The sequence below is a fragment of the Oncorhynchus gorbuscha genome, linkage group LG12 (genome assembly GCF_021184085.1).
Source record: "Oncorhynchus gorbuscha isolate QuinsamMale2020 ecotype Even-year linkage group LG12, OgorEven_v1.0, whole genome shotgun sequence".
NCBI classification, from domain to species: Eukaryota; Metazoa; Chordata; class Actinopteri; order Salmoniformes; family Salmonidae; genus Oncorhynchus; species Oncorhynchus gorbuscha.
The window spans coordinates 30,026,835-30,046,644 of record NC_060184.1 but is presented as its reverse complement, the minus strand read 5'-3'; the positions used below and the strand labels follow the sequence as shown (position 1 = coordinate 30,046,644).

The 19,810-nt window shown below is 44.1% G+C and overlaps 1 protein-coding gene across 7 annotated transcripts in view; it reads right to left on the bottom strand.

Annotated features, from left to right (window-relative positions):
- The window catches only part of LOC123990855 (nesprin-2-like), a 253,676-nt gene that overhangs the window by 99,695 nt on the left and 134,171 nt on the right, over nucleotides 1-19,810 (bottom strand). For 6 of the 7 annotated variants that reach the window (XM_046291782.1, XM_046291785.1, XM_046291783.1 and 3 more), the window contains 9 exons: nucleotides 15,102-15,215; nucleotides 4,335-4,865; nucleotides 4,163-4,246; nucleotides 3,753-4,022; nucleotides 3,036-3,230; nucleotides 2,216-2,317; nucleotides 1,893-2,063; nucleotides 1,400-1,573; nucleotides 1,186-1,317 (listed from right to left, as the gene is read on the bottom strand). In XM_046291782.1, coding sequence (XP_046147738.1) covers nucleotides 1,186-1,317; nucleotides 1,400-1,573; nucleotides 1,893-2,063; nucleotides 2,216-2,317; nucleotides 3,036-3,230; nucleotides 3,753-4,022; nucleotides 4,163-4,246; nucleotides 4,335-4,865; nucleotides 15,102-15,215 — 1,773 coding nt within the window. The remainder of the gene's footprint in view (nucleotides 1-1,185; nucleotides 1,318-1,399; nucleotides 1,574-1,892; nucleotides 2,064-2,215; nucleotides 2,318-3,035; nucleotides 3,231-3,752; nucleotides 4,023-4,162; nucleotides 4,247-4,334; nucleotides 4,866-15,101; nucleotides 15,216-19,810) is intronic. The other variant, XM_046291788.1, reaches the window with a different exon arrangement.

Sequence of the window (19,810 nt, the reverse complement as noted above, 5' to 3'; positions counted from 1 at the left end):
CACACACATGTGCACACACACACACATTCCACTCAAGTCGGTCCGTCCGAGAGATGAGAAATAGGATTCTGTAATTGTAAAAGGGAGGGGGGAAGTCAGCTAGTTATGGGGAGGGAATCCGAAATGGAACACCGTGTTCTACTCTCCGATAATGGCCATCCGTATTCCTCCAAGTAATTTGATTTTGGAATGAAGCGATGCCACAACAAATAACTCTCCTTTTTTTCACCCATTACTCTCTGTCCACCTCTCTCTCTCCTTCTATCTTTCCATCTCTCTTTCTCTCCATCTTTCTTGTGCCAGGTGCCCATGAATCCGTCATTCACTGAAGGGCCTGGTTTACATCCAGCTCTCTCTATATGGCTGTGTCCCGATTGGCCCCCTATTCCCTACATAGTGGACTGCTTTTGACAAGAGTCCTATGAGGGGAATAGGGTGCCATTTGGGAGTCAGTCTGTGGCACGTCCTACATTGTTGTTGGTTACTGGAATTAGACAACAGGTGGTTTCATCCCAGTACACGAAGGATGCATCGCTCATGTGGACACAAGACACCTGTTGCTTAAGACTTATGCTCATGATATACAGTATCTTCCAGTGATACAAATTAAGAATAAGGGCTACACTGGTAACGTAGTGCAAACTAATTCTTAGTGGGCAAATGTTGTTCAATTGGGTATGTGAGGAGAAGAAAGGGGGTGGACAGAAGGAGATATGGGACAGTGAACGAGAGAGGGATGAGGAGATGATAGGGACGTCAAGAAATACTGAGATGGTCAATGCAATGAGAAAAAGAAGACAGAAAAGAGCATGCAGAGAGTCAGACACAAAGAGAGCAGAGAGCCAGTCAAAGATAGCAGAGACAGACACAAAGAGAGCAGAGAGACAGACACAAAGAGAGCAGAGAGTCAGACACAAAGAGAGCAGAGAGTCAGTCAAAGATAGCAGAGACAGACACAAAGAGAGCAGAGAGTCAGACACAAAGAGAGCAGAGAGCCAGTCAAAGATAGCAGAGACAGACACAAAGAGAGCAGAGAGTCAGACACAAAGAGAGCAGAGAGCCAGTCAAAGATAGCAGAGACAGACACAAAGAGAGCAGAGAGACAGACACAAAGAGAGCAAGATAAGGAAGGAAGGAAGAGTAGTAGAGAGAAGAGGAGCAGGAGAGGGAGGGAGGTTTAGATACCTGACAGGTGTCCAGTCTTTCCTGTAGTAGCCCCTCTTCTTCCTCCACCAGATCCTCGCAGGGGATGAGGGCTTCCAGCTCCTCCAGCTGCCGGCCCAGCTGAACACAGCCCTCCTCCCACTGTGTCCAGACCTACACACACACACGCATACACAGTGTGAGTGTATGTGTGTATGTGTTTACTTATGTGGGTCTTTCATGTGTGTGCGTGTACCTGCAGCCTTCTGTGCATGGTGGCTCCCTGCTCCAGAGCATGTTGCTGCAGAGTGGTGACCTGTTGCTCCAGCCGGACCTGTTCATCCTCCTGACCAACCAGCCCCCCCTGTGGCTCACACTGGAACAGCCGCTGAACCAATGCCAGCTGGGATTCCATAACCCGGTACAATTTCTGTTCAGCCAGTGCCAAACACAGACACACACAGACAGACACACACAGACAGACACACACAGACAGACACACACAGACAGACAGACACAAAATAATCAATTGAAACCCAGTTTCTAAATTGACAAAATCACATGGCAATTGGTCAGAGGTTTACATGGAGATGATCCCAAACGTTCATTTAAACTTGGATTCAACTGCTTTCCGAGTGGGAAGACACTGTCCTCTACAGTTGTTCTTCCTTTCCATCAGCTCCCATGCCAAGTCGAATGTGCATAAAATGACTTGACATAACACTCTCTTTTCCCCAGCATATGCTTACCTTGTGCCTGCTGAGCAGAGTCTGCAGCTGGGTGCGGCTGTGCGGTGGGTGGTCCTGACTGTCTGCCAGACGCTCTCTGCCTAGCTCCACCAGACTGGCCAAACCCTGCAGCAGGGCCTGGGACACCCGCTGCAGCTCCACTGCATCCTCGGGACACCGACCAACGACATACTGCAGAGACACACCATCGTTACTGACCTACAGTAGACATCTAGAGTAAAAGACGGGATTACGTGGGAATATACTGACAAAGGGGCACACACACACACACAAACTCACACAAACATTCACTAGCCCTATGATTAACAAACTAAATGTTGTACCTCCAGCATGGGGACATCCTTGATGTGTGTGAATGGGTCACTCTGTCCACGTTCAAAATCATCATACATGCACACGTGGCTCTCCTGTTGCTCCGTCCCTGCCTGCATGCAGCGCACAGTGAAAAGAGACAGACATTGACAAGTCCTGGTTAAGCAGTAAGGCACGAGAGCTCGTTGCATATCGTAAAGAACACAACGATATCTGTTCTAGCTAATGGCTGTGGTTGTGAGATGGTTTGTGAGGAGATTAAGAAGTGCTGGGTGGCAGGTAAACCAGCGGTTAGAGTTGGGCCAGTAACTGAAAGATAGCTGGTTTGAATCCCTAAGCCGACTAGCTGAAAAATCTTTCAACGTGCCCTTGAGCAAAGCACTTAATCCTAATTGATCCTGTAAGTCTCGATAATAATGTGCTTGTAGGGCAGCCAGGTCACACCAGTTCCACTGCGGTATTAGACATTTGTCCAGGATGTATGCATGCAATTTTAATACTGTCCACAAGGGGCAACACAAGTGCCTATTACAATCTAGCACCCTGGCTTGCTAGGGTGTTGTGGATGGGGATTGAAGAAGGGCTTAAACCATGAACTACAGCTCGGTGCATCGCAGGTTCAATCCCATTGCTAGGCACTCATTTTTAATTGTTCTGTTTTAACCCAGACCTTACCTTACCTTAACCACTCCGAATGAATTCCTATACTTAACTCTCAAGTTTTTTCTGTTCGAACCGTATCCCAAACCTTAGGTGATTGCAAAGTGGTTGTGGGTTGGTTGTGATGTTATTGTGAAGATGTTGTGAGGTGGTTTGTGTGGAGCCACTGACCTGATTGTGGCCCAGTTCTGTGTGTAGCCGGCTCAGTGAGGAGGTGAGGGCTGACTGGGCTGTTTGAAAACAATCCTGAAGACAGGTCACACACTGGGCTGTGGTCTTTGGTGCTTCAGACAACTGGTCTGGGTTGATGCCTGACCTTAAATGGTTCAGCTCCTCACTCAAGGCTGGCAGCTCCACTGAGAGGCACTGTGAGGCACATAGACACACAGGTATGCACGCACGCACACACACACACACACGCGCGCACGCACGCACACGCACACACACACACACACACACACACACACACACACACACACACACACACACACACACACACACACACACACACACACACACACACACAGTTTTTCAGAGATTTTGTCATCGGAAAATATTGTTATTGCAGTTTAGCTAATTTGATAGTGAGTGATTAAAAAACCCCAGGGTGACATTTCCATACTGCAAAAGAGCACAGATTAAACCTGGCACAATTTTTCATCTGGCAAAGTTTACTTGTTCAACAATGTGTGTTATTAGGCGGCAACTATTTATACATCAACGTAATAATATGAATAATCACCTCCTTATTTCTCACATTGTTGAAAAAAAGTTCAATCACAGATCGGTGCTCTTTTGCACCACGAAAATGTCACCGCCAGTGTGCAATATATGCTACCTATTTCCAGAGATCTATAAATGTAAATCAGCAGTTTGTAGGTACTGTACCTCTATCTGTAGCAATCTTAGTTGACTGTCCTCCACTGTGGTAATAGAGGGACTGGGCAACAGGCCAGTGAGTGTTTCCAGAGAATGCTCCACTCCACACAGAGCTGTGTAGAGCTCTCTATCCAACATGGGATAGCCGCCTTCCTTTGAATTGGCAGAGGAAAGGCCACTTGCTCTGTGTCTGAGTTGTCTAAGGCTTGCAGCACACACCTCTATCTCTCTCAGACCACCAAAGCCACTGCCGGTCCCCTCTGCCCTTGACCCTGTAGCCTACACAACCACATGGAGAGCACCATCAACACAATATAATGGCTTAAGGACAGCCGCCCTTAAAATCCTGTACCTCTGCTAAATTTTGACCCAGGTCTGATGAGTACTTGAATCAGGGAGGTGTGACAGTGTGAACTGACCGCATGTAGATCCTCCTCCTGAATATTCCTCAAGGTGTTGAGTTTCTCAGACAGTCGAGTGTGAAGGAGGTCCCATCTCCCATCCTATGAAAAATAAACGTAAAACGTGCGGGCAGGTAATTGTGTGTGTGAGTGTGTGTACATATGTGGTGCACGGGTATGGTACTCTTACCAGGTCTTCCTGGGGGTCGCTGGGTGTATTTGGCAACTGACCATTGGCAACTGTCTCAATTTCCTTGGTTACTGACCCAGTCATCTTGGTTACTGACCCAGTCATCTTTGTTACTGACCCAGTCATCTTTGTTACAGAAGTAGTCTCAGGTACTGATTGTATCTCTTTGGTTACTGATCCAATCTTCACAGGTACTTCTCCAGTTTCTTTGGTTGCCAAGACACTTTTTACAGATGCTGGTCCAGTCTCCATGGTCACTGAACTAGTTTCAGGTAATGAGACAGTTGCCTTGGTTACTAATTCAGACTTCTCGGTTACTGACAAAGTCTCCTTGTTAATGTCTTTACTGACTGATTCTGTCGGCTTGTTTTCTGATATAGTGGTCTTGGAGATGGGTTTCCACTGAGCCGGTAATGACAGGGTGTCTGCAGGTGCTCGGTCTGTTTTTTCAGGTGTTGGTTGGATCTTCTCAGATATTAAACCAGAATTAGTGTCTTCTGGGTCTACACAAGACTCCGGGGTGTCCAACTCCTGAACGAAGATGGTTGGAATGAATCAAACCCAACCACAATAGAGTGGTATGGAATCTGACATGCAATTACTTCTTTACTCAATGATCTGGTAACACTTTACATCTTTACACTTTACACTTTATAATCCATTAATAGATCATTATTAAGGCATGTATTAATGATTTGCTGAACACTTGTAAATCATTATTACGACTTCATTTACCACTAGTAATTAAGGTATTTGTAAACGGTTAACACTGTTTAACAATGCTCATTAATACATCATGGATAATGAATTTGGTAATGATCTGTAAATGATTTCTAAACCATAATTATAAAATGTATAAAAAACCACAGTATGTTTATGTCAGTGAGCAATTTACATACTATGAAGTCATAAACTATCACTTATTACTTCTGCCTTTATTCATGATCAATATGTTATTGTCTTAAAACCTCTTAAATATAGGGGGCAGAATTTTCACTTTTGGATAAATAGCGTGCCCGATTTCAACTTCCTGCTACTCATGCCAAGAATATAAGATATGCATATTATACATAGATTTGGATAGAAAACACTCTGAAGTTTCTAAAACTGTTTGAATCATGTCTGTGAGTATAACATAACTTATGTAGCAGGAAAAACCCTGAGGACTAACATATTTTTCCCCCTCACTGTTCCCTATATTGTCTTTGCCATTGGATATTTAATAGGAACCCATTTTCAGTTCCTACCGCTTCCACTGGATGTCACCAGTCTTTGGAATATGGTTGAGATTATTCCGTTATGCTATGAAGAAGTAGGCCATCTTGGAACTGAGGACACTTTTGTGAGTTGCTCAAGACGTGAAAAGCAGTGCTGGTTTCTTTTCTTTCCTGTATTCAATACAGATTGCCCCGTCTACAATTTGATCGATTATTAACGTTTAAAAATACCTAACGTTGTATTACAAAAGTAGTTCGAAATATTTCGGCAAAGTTTATAGGCAACTTTTGAAATATTTTTTAGTGATTTTGTAAGCTGTTTTTTTCTGGATCAAACGCGCTTTATAAATGGACATTTTCGATATATATGGATGGAATTAATCGAACAAAAGGACCAATTGTGATGTTTATGGGACATATTGGAATGCAAACAAAAGAAGGTCATGCATATTTTATATTTTATTTCAGCGTTTTGTGTAGCGCCTGCTATGCTAGCTCCTTTGTTTACTGCTGGTGCAGATGGTGCAGGCTATCAGATAATAGCTTCTTATGCTTTCACCGAAATGCATTTTTAAAATCTGACATGTTGGCTGGATTCACAACGAGTGTAGCTTTAATTGAGTATCTTACATGTGTGATTTAATTAATTTTATAGCATTTTATTTGAATCTGGCGCTCTGCTTTTCCCCCAGAAATTGGCCAGTTGAGACTCGAGCATCTCCCCTATCCATAAGATGTTTTAAGAACCACATAATGTACAAATTATTACAGAATCCAAGATGGCGTAGCAGTAACTCGTCCTGTCGTATCGTCTCTCTGTAAATATCGTCTCTTTTTCGTTTTAGATATTTTATCTATTTTTTTCTTCGCATATCTTTAAAAACATTTTGCTAAACCTAAGCTTCCAAATACTCTTCTGCAACCCGCCAATGTAGCTACTTTTCCTAAAGTAGTTATATTTACTTCGAAACCGAAACCGGAACCCTTCAACTGAAGCTAGCCAGCTATGCTAGCGGTCTTCAGCTAACCGGTCATCAGCTAACCTTTAGCTCGGAAAGCTCTCGCCAGTTCGAACAACGCAACGCTAACCAGAGCATAACGGACCTATTTATTTTTTACCCCCGGATTCCCACCACAAACGGAACATTCTTCAGCTGGATCTTCACAACTAGCTATCGAGCTAAACAGCAACCCTGGTTGATTACTCCTGACTAGCGTTTCCACCCACGTAGCTTGAAGCTAGCCCGGCCAGAGCTCCTAGCATACTCCTGGGCTACAATACCTTGACTACGACCGGTCTATCGATGTCACCGCATGAAGAGGAATAAACAGACTCACCCCATCGCAACGTCCTCCAAAGGCTAACTCACTAGCCCTCGCTATCTCATTGCCTGCTAACTCGGCATGCTAACTGCTAGCTTGTTTAGCTTGTTTAGCCCAGAACACACCCAAGAACCTCCAGAAGCTAACCAGCTAGCTACAAGCTATTTAGCTACCAGCTAGCTAGCTACAAGCTATTTAGCTACCAGCTAGCTAGCTACAAGCTACTTAGTCATTGTTAGTTTTCTTAACCTGGATAACACTCGCCAGCCCAGCCCCCCTGCCCCATCCACCGCTGCCCCTGGACTCTGATCACTTGGCTACATAGCTGATGCACGCTGGACTGTCCATTAATCACGGTACTCCATTCTGCTTGTTTGTTTTATCTGTCGGCCCCGTTGCCTAGTCAATGCCATTTTACCTGCTGTTGTTACGCTAGCCGATTAGCTGTTGTCTCACTCACTGTTTTAGCTAGCTTTCCCAATTCAACAACTGTGATTACTGTATGCCTCGCTGTATGTCTCTCTCAAATGTCAATATGCCTTGTATACTGTTGCTCAGGTTAGTTATCATTGTTTTAGTTCACTATGGAGCCCCTAGTCCCACTCCTCATACCCCTGATACCTCCTTTGTCCCTCCTCCAACATATGCGGTGACCTCACCCATTACGACCAGCATGTCCAGAGATAAAACCTCTCTCATCATCACCCAGTGCCTGGGCTTACCTCCGCCATACCCGCACCCCACCATACCCCTGTCTGCGCATTATGCCCTGAATATATTCTACCATGCCCAGAAACCTGCTCCTCTAATTCTCTGTCCCCAATGCTCTAGGCGACCAGTTTTGATAGCCCTTAGCCGCACCCTCATACTACTCCTTCTCTGTTCCGCGGGTGATGTGGAGGTAAACCCTGGCCCTGCATGTCCCCAGGCACCCTCATTTGTTGACTTTTGTGATCGAAAAAGCCTTGGTTTCATGCATGTCAACATCAGAAGCCTCCTCCCTAAGTTTGTTTTACTCACTGCTTTAGCACACTCTGCTAACCCTGATGTCCTTGCCGTGTCTGAATCCTGGCTCAGGAAGGCCACCAAAAATTCAGAGATTTCCATACCCAACTATAACATCTTCCGTCAAGATAGAACTGCTAAAGGGGGAGGAGTTGCAGTCTACTGCAGAGATAGCCTGCAAAGTAATGTCATACTTTCCAGGTCCATACCCAAACAGTTCGAACCACTAATTCTGAAAATCACTCTCTCCAGAAATAAGTCTCTCACTGTTGCCGCCTGCTACTGACCCCCCTCAGCTCCCAGCTGTGCCCTGGACACCATTTGTGAATTGATTGCCCCCCATCTAGCTTCAGAGTTTGTTCTGCTAGGTGACCTAAACTGGGATATGCTTAACACCCCGGCAGTCCTACAATCTAAGCTAGATGCCCTCAATCTCACACAAATCATCAAAGAACCCACCAGGTACAACCCTAACTCTGTAAGCAAGGGCACCCTCATAGACGTCATCCTGACCAACTGGCCCTCCAAATACACCTCCGCTGTCTTCAACCAGGATCTCAGCGACCACTGCCTCATTGCCTGTATCCGCTACGGTGCCGCAGTCAAACGACCACCCCTCATCACTGTCAAACGCTCCCTAAAACACTTCTGTGAGCAGGCCCTTCTAATCGACCTGGCCCGGGTATCCTGGAAGGACATTGACCTCATCCCGTCAGTTGAGGATGCCTGGTCATTCTTTAAGAGTAACTTCCTCACCATTTTAGCTACGGTCCCGAGGAGCGCTCCTGGGTTCCTGCCAAAGACATACTGGACCCTGACCTCATTCGTCAGTTCAGGGCCCTCCACCCTGAGAGAGCTGGTAGGAACGTCAGGAGCCGTTCCTAGGGGGGGATTCTGTCAGGATTTGGCCAGGGTTGTTCCGGTTTTTGGTCACTAGATGCCCCCATTGTGCCTTTTGACCTTTTGTTTTCCCTTGATCCCCATTATTATTTGCACCTGTGCCTCGTTTCCCCTGATTGTATTTAAAACCTTTGTTTTCCTCTGTTCTTTGCTCTGTGTTTGTATGTTAGCACCCAGCCCTAGTACTCTGAGAACTCTTGTTGATCCCGGTGGACTCTCTTGTGGAATTCTGTTTTTTTGTTCTTGTTTGTTTGTTTTTTGAGTATCTTTTGAGGCTTTTTGTGCTTTACCTTCCACCTTGTGGATTTACCTTTTTTGTCTTGGAGGATTTCCTTTGTTCTTGTAGGATTCCTTTTGAGGTTGTGAAGTTACATGTTTTCCTGAAGTACTTCATTTTTTACTTCATTAAATACACCGTCTCAAGTACTGCTGTGTCTGCCTCATCTTCTGGGTTCTGCCGACTATTCGTGGCTCAGTTGGTTAAGTGACTGTATCTCACTACGGAGACCCGGGTTCGTAACCGGGTCCTGACAAGTTAAGAACAAATTCTTATTTTAATGTGCACCCTTGCATTGTAGCATAGCAATACATTGTAGCATATAGTGTCAACCTAAACATAATAACCATAGCAACCATGACCGCACTCTCTGAACAGTAACAATGGCACTCTCTGATTGGCTAGGAGGATGTAGCTGGTCCAGCACTGGCAATGTCCCTATGGCCATTGCCTTCAGGGTCGCTAGAGGTGAATTTACGGCAGTGTGTTCATGGAGTGCATGGGTAAAAGTGAGTAATGGTTGTTGTTGTTATGGCTGAGATGTGTGTGTGTGTTTACTATTACTGTTAGTCGTAGTTGCTATTATTCCCTGTAATGTTATTACTGAGGTATTTATGCTGCATGTTCATGTAAAATGTTTATGTTTCCTTTTCGATACGGTCCTTTGTTATACTTAGCATTCTCTCCCCTTGAGCTATTGTGGTCATTACCCTATTCACTACTTTGCACCGTTCATATTCATGTTGTTCCATGTATAGTTAATTCAGTATTTGTCTTTCTCTGTACTTGCAGATCATTTCCATACTCTGCTTGGCAATAAAGTTTCCTGTGCGTGTTAACTCTCGGTGAGGTTGATAATTCCTTTTCAGTGAGTCACAGAACAGTCAAATGGGAGGGTATTCCATCACAGTAATGTACAATGACACCGGTGCATAATTTTCCGTCTTCATTTTTCACTTCACCGCTACCTTTGAATCTGCCAGCTAGCAGCAACCTCAATAACTTACAACATTAGTTAGCCACACTGTAGCTTTTTGCTAATTTGTAATATGCAAGCTAGCTGTATGTCAATAAATTGGTAACTTTTCTCCAACCTCATGTGTGTTATGTAATTAAAAGGTATCTGACCAATTTAAGACTTGGTGAAAAGTGTCACACTTTAGATTAGATACTGAAAATTTTCGCCCAATGTTCAATAGGGTCTGGGTGGATCAATGCGTCAAAAGTGGCATTGATTAACCCAATAGAGAGATAGGGAAAAGTACCAACCCATAGCCCTGGCCTTATTTATAATAAATCACCTCCCTCTGAACTTCCCTGCAAACACCACTGTCTTGTGTACCTCTGATTCGGAGCCACACCTTCCAGAAATGTGATTTGCTAAGATCAAATCATTACAAATGTTTATTTTATTTAGTTGACTTCCCACTCCACACTGCCCTTTGCCACCTGGACAAAAAAAAGAGCAACACATTGTTTATTAAACTATACATTATTTATATACCTATTATGAAGATATAGTGGCCACTTTAGATTCTGTACTGCAAATGTGTTTACTAATAATTTATAAAATGGGTGTCACGCCTTGGTCATTGTATTTTGTGTTTTTGTTATATGTTTGGGTAGGCTAGGGTGTGACATGGGTTTATATGTTGTGTTTCGTATTGGGGTTTTATTAGCATTGGGATTGTGTATGATTAGGGGTGTGTCTAGTTAGGCTTGGCTGCCTGAGGCGATTCTCAATTGGAGTCAGGTGATTCTCGTTGTCTCGGATTGGGAACCGTATTTAGGTAGCCTGAGTTCGCTTTGTATTTTGTGGGTGTTTGTACCTGTCTCTGTGTAGTAGTCACCAGATAGGCTGTAATTAGTTTCACGTTTCGTTTGTTGTTTTCGTAATTCAGTTATTTCATGTACATTTTCATTCATTAAAGTCATGAGTAACCTACACGCTGCATTTCGGTCTGACTCTCTTCTTACAACAGACAAACGACGTTACAATGGGTTGTTAAAGGGACATTGCACTTTCAAATCAAAGTTTGACAGACTTTTCCAGATTGGTATCTACACAACAAATGTTGTGGGACATGGTTTCATCTTGACATTAGTACACTTTTGAGATCAGAAAACATTTGACAAACTTTCATTTATGCGTGAAATGCCCCTTTGTTAATAATATGAGTCATGCAGGGAAGACTAGAATATGTTCCAGGATTCTTCCAATGGCATTGAGGAATCATCCACAGTCATTGGCTTCATCAATAAGTGTATCGATGACGTCGTCCCCACAGTGACTGTACATACATACCTCAACCAGAAGCCATGGATTACAGGCAACACGGTACTGAGCTAAAGGGTAGAACTCCCGCTTTCAAGGAGCGGGACTCTAACCCGGACGCTTATAAGAAATGCTGCTATGCCCTCCGATGAAGCATCAAACAGGCAAAGTGTCAATACAGGACTAAGATTGAATCCTACGACACCAGCTCTAATGCTCATCGGATGTGGACGGGCTTGCAAACTATTACAGACTAAAAAGGGAAGCACAGCCGCGAGCTGCCCAATGACACGAGCCAACCAGACGAGATAAATTACTTCTATGCTCGCGTCGAGGCAAGCAACACTGAAGCATGCATGAGATCACCAGCTGTTCTGGATGACTGTGAGATAACACTCTCGGTAGCCGATGTGAGCAAGACCTTTAACAAGTCAACATTCACAAGGCTGCAGGGCCAGACGAATTACCAGGACATATACTCCGAGCGTCAACTGACCAACTGGCAAGTGTCTTCACTGACATTTTCAACCTGTCCCTGACTAAGTCCGTAATACCAACATGTTTCAAGCAGACCACCCTAGTCCCTGTGCCCAAGAACACCAACGTAACCTGCCTAAATGACCCATAGCACTCACGTCTGTAGCCATGAAGAGCTTTGAAAGGCTGATCATGGCTCACATCAACACCATTATCCCAGAAACCCTAGACCCACTCCAATTTGCATACCTCCCAAACAGATCCACAGAGGACTCAACCTTTATTGCACTCCACACTGCCCTTTCCCACCCGGACAAAAGGAACACCTATGTGAGAATGCTATTCATTGACTAAAGCTCAGCGTTCAACACCATAGTGCCCTCAAAGCTCATCACTGAGCTAAGGACCCTGGGACTAACACCTCCCTCTGCAACTGGATCCTGGACTTCCTGATAAAACCTGGGGGTGGCCTAAGGGTAGGTAACAACACATCTGCCACGCTGATCCTCAACATGGGGGCCCATCAGGGGTATGTGCTTAGTCCCTCCTGTACTCCCTGTTCACCCATGACTGCATGGCAAAGCACGACTCCAACACCATCAGCAAGTCTTTCCCGACTACACAACAGTGGTAGGCCTGATCACCGACAACAATGAGACAGCCTATAGGGAGGAGGTCAGAGACTGTTGGATTTATTATGGATAAATGAATAAACATTATCCCCATTTTAAATAGAATTGTAACTAAGTAAACTTATACTCTGTTTTATAAGTGATTAACAATATGAGTTCATAAGAAGGGATTGTGTGACACGGACAAGGAGCAATAAAAAGTTAATGAACACCATTCCAACTAGGAATGGAACGAATGGGTTGTGGACTGTGAAAACAGATAAGGTCGTTAGCTTATGGTTGACCCTACAGAAACTTAGCTCTGGGGTTTGTAGATAAGGCAGTGAGTGCATTCCTAGGTTTTCTGTTAATTAAAACTGTCAGTTCAGTGGTGATCGATAATGTTGAGGGGTCAAAAGTTATCTGGGAGTGTGTTAGTAAGTTAGAATGAACTTTTCACCTTACTTTGTCCCGGTCGAGAGGAGGGGATTCTGTTAAAGAAATGAAATGACGTCATGATCTGTATATAAACTGCTGCACGTGATTAAGTGGGAGCGCGCTCCGAGAATAAATTCCATTACCTATTATTGAAAGACTGGTCTGCGTCTATTTTATGCAAACAAGAAATCTTACAAATTCTCATAAAATAGATTAAGGGCTTTCAATTGATGAAAGCACATTGGCATAATTAAATTACAGTAACAGAGACCTGGCAGTGTGGTGCCAGGATAACAACCTCTCCCTCAATGTGATCAAGACAAAGGAGATGATTGTGGACTATAGGAAAAGGAGGGCCGATCACATTCCCATCTATAGGGCTGTAGTGGAACAGGTTGAGGGCTTCAAGTTCCTTGATGTCCACATCACCAATGAACTATCATGATCCAAACAAAGATTTGGCATGGGTCTTCAGATCCTCAAACAGTTCTACAGCTGCACCATCCAGAGCATCCTGACTGTTTGCATCACTGCATGGTATGGCAACAGCTCGGCCTCCGAACACAAGGCACTACAGAGGGTAGAGCGTACGGCTCCGTACATCACTGGAGCCAAGCTTCCTGCCATCCTGGACCTCTATACCAGGCAGTGTCAGAGGAAGGCCCTAAAAATCGCCAAAGACTCCAGCCACCCGAGTCATAGACTTCTCTCTGCTACAACACGGCAAGCGGTACCGGAGCACCAAGTCTAGGTCCAAAAGGCTTCTTAACAGCTTCTACCATCAAGCCATAAGACTCCTGAACAGCTAATCAAATGACTACCCGGACTACTTGCATTTTTACTTAGTTTATTTTAACACATATTTTTCTTAAAACTGCATTGTTGGATAAGGGCTTGTAAGTAAGCATTTTACTGTATTGTATTTGACGCATGTGACAAATAAAATGTAATTGGCAGATAATTTACAACTTCTTTATAGGCATGTTTATGAATAGTTTACTATGTCTAATAAAGTATACTGAACACAAATTTAAATGCAACATTCAACAATTTCAAATATTTTACTGAGTTACAGTTAATATAAGGAAATCAGTCAATTGAAAATAAGTTATTCGTCCCCATCTATGGATTTCACAAGAACTCGGTAGGAGCGCAGCCATGGGTGGGCCTTGGAGGGCATTGGCCCAACCACTGGGGAGCCAGGCCCAGCCAATCAGAATGAGTTTGTCCGCACAAAGGGGCTTTATTACAGACAAAAATACTCCTCAGTTTCATCAGCTGTCCGGGTGTCTGGTCTCAGATGATCCAGCAGGTGAGGAAGCTGGATATGGAGGTCCTGGGCTGGCGTGGTTACACGTGGTCTGCGGTTTGACGTAATGCCAAATTCTCTAAAAACGACTTTGGAGGTGGCTTATGGAGGATAAATTAACATTACATTCACTAGCAACAGTTCTGGTGGACATTCTTGCAGTCAGCAGGCCAATTGCATGTCAGCATGCCTGAAAACTTGAGACATCTGAGGCATTGTGTTGTGTGACACAATGCCCCAGAGTGGCCTTTTATTGTCCCCAGCACAATGTGCACCTGTGTAATGATCATGCTGTTTAATCAGCTTCTTGATATGCCACACCTGTCAAGTGGATGAATTATTTTGACAGAGGATAAATGCTCACTAACAGGGAAGTAAACAGATGTGTCCACAGAATTTGAGAGAAATATGTTTTTGTGCTTATGGAACATTTCTGGGATCTTTTATTTCAGCTCATGAAACATGGGACCAACACTTTACATGTTGCGTTTATATTTTTGTTCAGTATAATTATAATGATTTACATTCATGTGCAGTAAATCATTAACACATGCCTTGTAATTATATATTAATGGCTTTCAAATTAACGTTATTATAAAGTGTTACCCTCTGAACTCGACAGACAGACAGACAGACAGACAGACAGACAGACAGACAGACAGACAGACAGACAGACAGACAGACAGACAGACAGACAGACAGACAGACAGACAGACAGACAGACAGACAGACAGACAGACAGACAGACAGACAGACAGACAGACAGACAGACAGACAGACAGACAGACAGACAGACCAGACCAGACCAGACCAGACCAGACCAGACCAGACCAGACCAGACCAGACAGAGCGAGAGAGCAACTGTTAAACCTTTAGTGACTGCTAATAAGGAAAAACGACCACATGTAGAGGGCTTCCTATAAACGTCTGCTTACCTTAGAGACAGCGCCGATGTGGGCTTCAGACATAGCATCACTATCCTGGAGCCAGTGTGTGGTTGTAGCCACTGATTCTGCCAGCTCCTGGTGGCTAAGAGTCTCGTCTGGGTCCTAACACACACAGTACATGTACACACACACAGTACACACACACACGTGTTATGGGTGTGTGTGGCAGACAGGGCTCTTGAATGGCAGCTGCCTCTGACAGTGTCCAAGGGATGTCGAGGTAGGACAATCAGTAAAAGTATAACATGTTAAACTTAAACCCTGTTTAAGTCCCACATTTTAAAAATGATATATTTTTATTTCATCTTTATTTAACAAGGTAAGCCAGTTAACACAATAGAAAAGTCTATATACAGTGTGTGCAAATGAAGTAAGATTAGGGAGGTAAGGTAATAAATAGGCCGTAGTGGCGAAATAATTACAATTTCGCAAATAAACCTTGGAGTGATAGAGGTGCAGAAGATGAATGTGCAAGTGGAGATACTGGGGTGCAAAGGAGAAAAAAATATATAAATAAATAACAATATGGGGATGGGGTAGTTGGATGGGCTATTTACAGATGGGCTATGTACTGGTGCAATTATCTGTAAGCTGCTCTGATAGCTGATGCTTAAAGCTAGTGAAAGAGATATGAGTCTCCAGCTTCAGTGATTTTTGCAATTCGTTCCAGTCGTTGGTAGCAGATAACTGGAAGGAAAGGCGGCCAAAGCAGGAATTGGCTTTGGGGGTGACCAGTGAGATATACCTGCTGGAGCCAATGTTACGGTTGGGTGCTGCTATGGTGACCAGTGAGCGGAGATAAGGCGGGGCTATAAGGACTTATAGATGACCTGGAGCCAGTGGGTTTGGCGACAAATATGAAGTGAGGGCCAGCCAACAAGAGCATACAGGTTGCAGTGGTGGGAAAAATATGGGGCTTTGGTGATGAAATGGATGGCACTGTGATAGACTGCATCCAATTTTCTGAGTAGAGTGTTAGAGGCTATTTTGTAAATGACATCGCCAAAGTCAAGGAAAGTAGGATAGTCAGTTTTACGAGGGTATGTTTGGCAGCATGAGTGAAGGATGCTTGTTGCGAAATAGGAAGCTGATTCTAGATTTAATTTAGGATTGAAGATGCTTAATATGAGTCTGGAAGGAGTTTTTACAGTCTAACCAGACACCTAGGTATTTGTAGTTGTCCACATATTTTAAGTCAGAACCGTCCAGAGTAGTGATGCTAGGCGGGTGGGCAGAGATCAGTTGAAGAGCATGCATTTAGTTTTATTTTCATTTAAGAGCAGTTGTAGGCCACGGAAGGAGAGTTGTATGGCATTGAAGCTCGTCTGGAGGTTAGTTAACCTCTTGAGTGTAGGGGGCAGTATTTTGATGTTTGGATGAAAAACGTACCCAAATGAAACTGCCTATTTCTCAGGCCCTGAATCTAGAATATGCATATAATTGTCAGATTAGGATATAAAACTCTAAAGTTTCCAAAACTGTCAAAATATTGTCTGTGAGTATAACAGAACTGATATTGCAGGCAAAAACCTGAGGAAAATCAAACCAGTAAGTGGCCTCTATTTTGAAAGCTCCATTTAAAGGGATATCAACCAGATTCCTTTTCCTATGGCTTCCCCATGGTGTGAAAAGTCTTTAGACAGTTTCAGGCTTTTATTTTGAAAAATGAGTGAGAAAGATCACAAAGCGTCATTGTATGGCTGGGTGCCAGCAGCGTTTTGTATGCTTAACAGCTTGGAGCAGCCATTTTCTCTTTCTCTCCTATTGAAGAAGCTACATTCCCTCTTGATATATTATCGATTACATATTGTAAAAACAACCTGAGGATTGATTATAAAAAAATGTTTGAAATGTTTCTACGAACATTACGGATACTATTTGGAATTTTCGTCTGCGATGTCGTGACCGCTCAAGCCTGTGGATTTCTGAACATGACGTGCCAACCAAATGGAGGTATTTTGGATATAAAAATCATCTTTATGGAACAAAAGGAAGATTTGTGTAACTGGGAGTCTCGTGAGTGCAAACACCCAAAGATCAAAAGTAAGCGATTTAATTTATTGCTTTTCTGACTTTCGTGACCAATCTACTTGGCTGCTAGCTGTTTGTAATATTTTGTCTACTGAGAGAGATATGCTTACATAAATATATGCTTTCGCCAAAAAGCTTTATTGAAATCTGACACACCAGGTGGATTAACAACAAGTTAAGCTGTGTTTTGCTATATTGCACTTGTGATTTCAGGAAAATTAAATATTTTTAGTAATTTAATTCGAGTTTGGCACTCTGCAATTCAGCGATGGTTGACGATCCAGCTAAGGAGATGGGTGCATCAAGAAATTAACATGGTGTCCAAAGAAGGACCAGAAGTATACAGAATGGTGTCGTCAGCATAGAGGTGGATCAGAGAATCACCAGCCGCAAGAGCGACATCATTGATGTATACAGAGAAAAGAGTCGGCCCGAGAATTGAACCCTGTGACACCACCATAGAGACTGCCAGAGGTCCGGACAGCAGGCCCTCCGATTTAACACACTGAACTCTATCAGAGAAGTAGTTGGTGAACCAGGCGAGGCAGCCATTTGAGAAACCAAGGCTGTTGAGTCTGCCGATAGGAATGCGGTGATTGACGGAGTCGAAAGCCTTGGCCAGGTTGATGAATACGTCTGCACAGAACTGTCTTTTGTTGATGGCGATTATGATATTGTTAAGGACCTTGAGCGTGGCTGAGGTACACCCATGACCAGCTCGGAAACCAGATTGCATAGCGGAGAATGTACGGTGGGATTCTAAATGGTCGGTGATCTGTTTGTTAACTTGGCTTTCGAAGACCTTAGAAAGGCAGGGTAGGATAGATTTAGGTCTGTAACAGTTTGGGTCTAGAGTGTCTCCCCCTTTGAAGAGGGGGATGACCGTGGCAGCGTTCCAATCTTTGGGGATCTCAGATGATAGGAAAGAGAGGTTGAACAGGCTAGTAATAGGGGTTGCAACAATTGCGGCAGCTAATTTTTAGAAAGAGGGGGTCCAAATTGTCTAGTCAGCTGATTTGTAGAGGTCCAGATTTTGCAGCTCTTTCAGGACATCAGCTATCTGGATTTGGGTGAAGGAAAATGGGGGAGGCTTGGGCAAGGTTCTGTGGGGGGTGCAGAGTTGGCCCGGGGTGATAGCAAGGGGCGGCAGGGTAGCCTAGTGGTTAAAGCGTTGGACTAGTAACCGGAACGTTGGAAGTTCAAACCCTCGAGCTGACAAGGTACAAATCTGTCGTTCTGCCCCTGAACAGGCAGTTAACCCACTGTTCCTAGGCCGTCATTGAAAATAATAATTCTTAACTGATTTGCCTAGTTAAATAAGGGTAAAATAAAAAGGCCAGCCGCAGAGAAATGCTTATTGAAATTCTAGCTAATCGTAGATTTATCAGTGGTGGCAGTGTTTCCTAGCCTCAGTGCAGCTGGGAGGAGGTGCTCTTATTCTCGATGGACTTTACAGTGCCCGAGAACTTCTTGGAGTTTGTGCTACAGGATGCAAATATCTGTTTGAAAAAGCTGGTTTCTAACTTCCCTGAAATGCCAATCCAAGATGGCGTAGCAGTAAGTCGTCCTGTTGTCCCGTCCCTGTATATATCGCTTCTTTTTCGTTTTTTTTTTACATATTTTTCTTCGCATACCTCTTTAAAAACATTTTGCTAAACCTAAGCTTCCAAACACTCTCCTGCAACCCGCCTCACCCAATGTAGCTATTTTTCCTAAAGTATTTCTATTTACTTCGGAACCGGAACCCCTCAACTGAAGCTAGCCAGCTAACCACCAGCTATGCTAGCGGTCTTCAGCTACCCGGTCATCAGCTAACCTTTAGCCCAGAAAGCTCTCGCCAGTTCGAACAACGCGACTCTAACCAGAGCACAACGGACCTATTTATTTTTCATCCCCGGATTCCCACCGCAAACGGAACATTTTTCAGCTGGATCTTCACAACTAGCTATCTAGCTAAACTGCAACCCCGGATGATTACCCCTGGCTAGCGCTTCCACCCACATAGCCTGAAGCTATCCCGGCCAGAGCACCTGTAGCATACTCCTGGGCTACAATTACCCGGGCCCACGACCGGTCTGTCGATTGTCACCGCATGAAGAGGAATAAACAGACTCGCCCCATCCGGCCCGCTAACTGCTACCTTGTCTAGCCCGGGCCTACGAACTGTTAGCTTGTTAGCACAGGCCTGCTAACCGTCTGAATCACCGCGTCCCAAACACTCTCTGGACCCATTTACTTTCTATCTCTTTTTGATTTTTAATTTGTTTATACCTCCCGGAAACCTGCCTCACCCAATGTGATACGGAATCGCTATTATTTTTAATTTCTTAGAACACACTCAAGAACCTCCAGACGCTAACCAGCTACAAGCTATTTAGTCACTGTTAGTTTAAAAAAACCTGGATAACACTCGCCAGTCCAGCTTCCCTGCCCATCCACCGCTGCCCCCTGGACACTGATCTCTTGGCTACATAGCTGACGCACGCTGGACTGTCCATTAATCACGGAACTCCATTCTGCTTGTTTGTTTTATCTGTCGGCCCGTTGCCTAGTCAACGCCATTTTACCTGCTGTTTGTTGTGCTAGCCGATTAGCCTCGCCTACTGTTTTAGCTAGCTTTCCCAATTCAACACCTGCGATTACCGTATGCCTCGCTGTATGTCTCT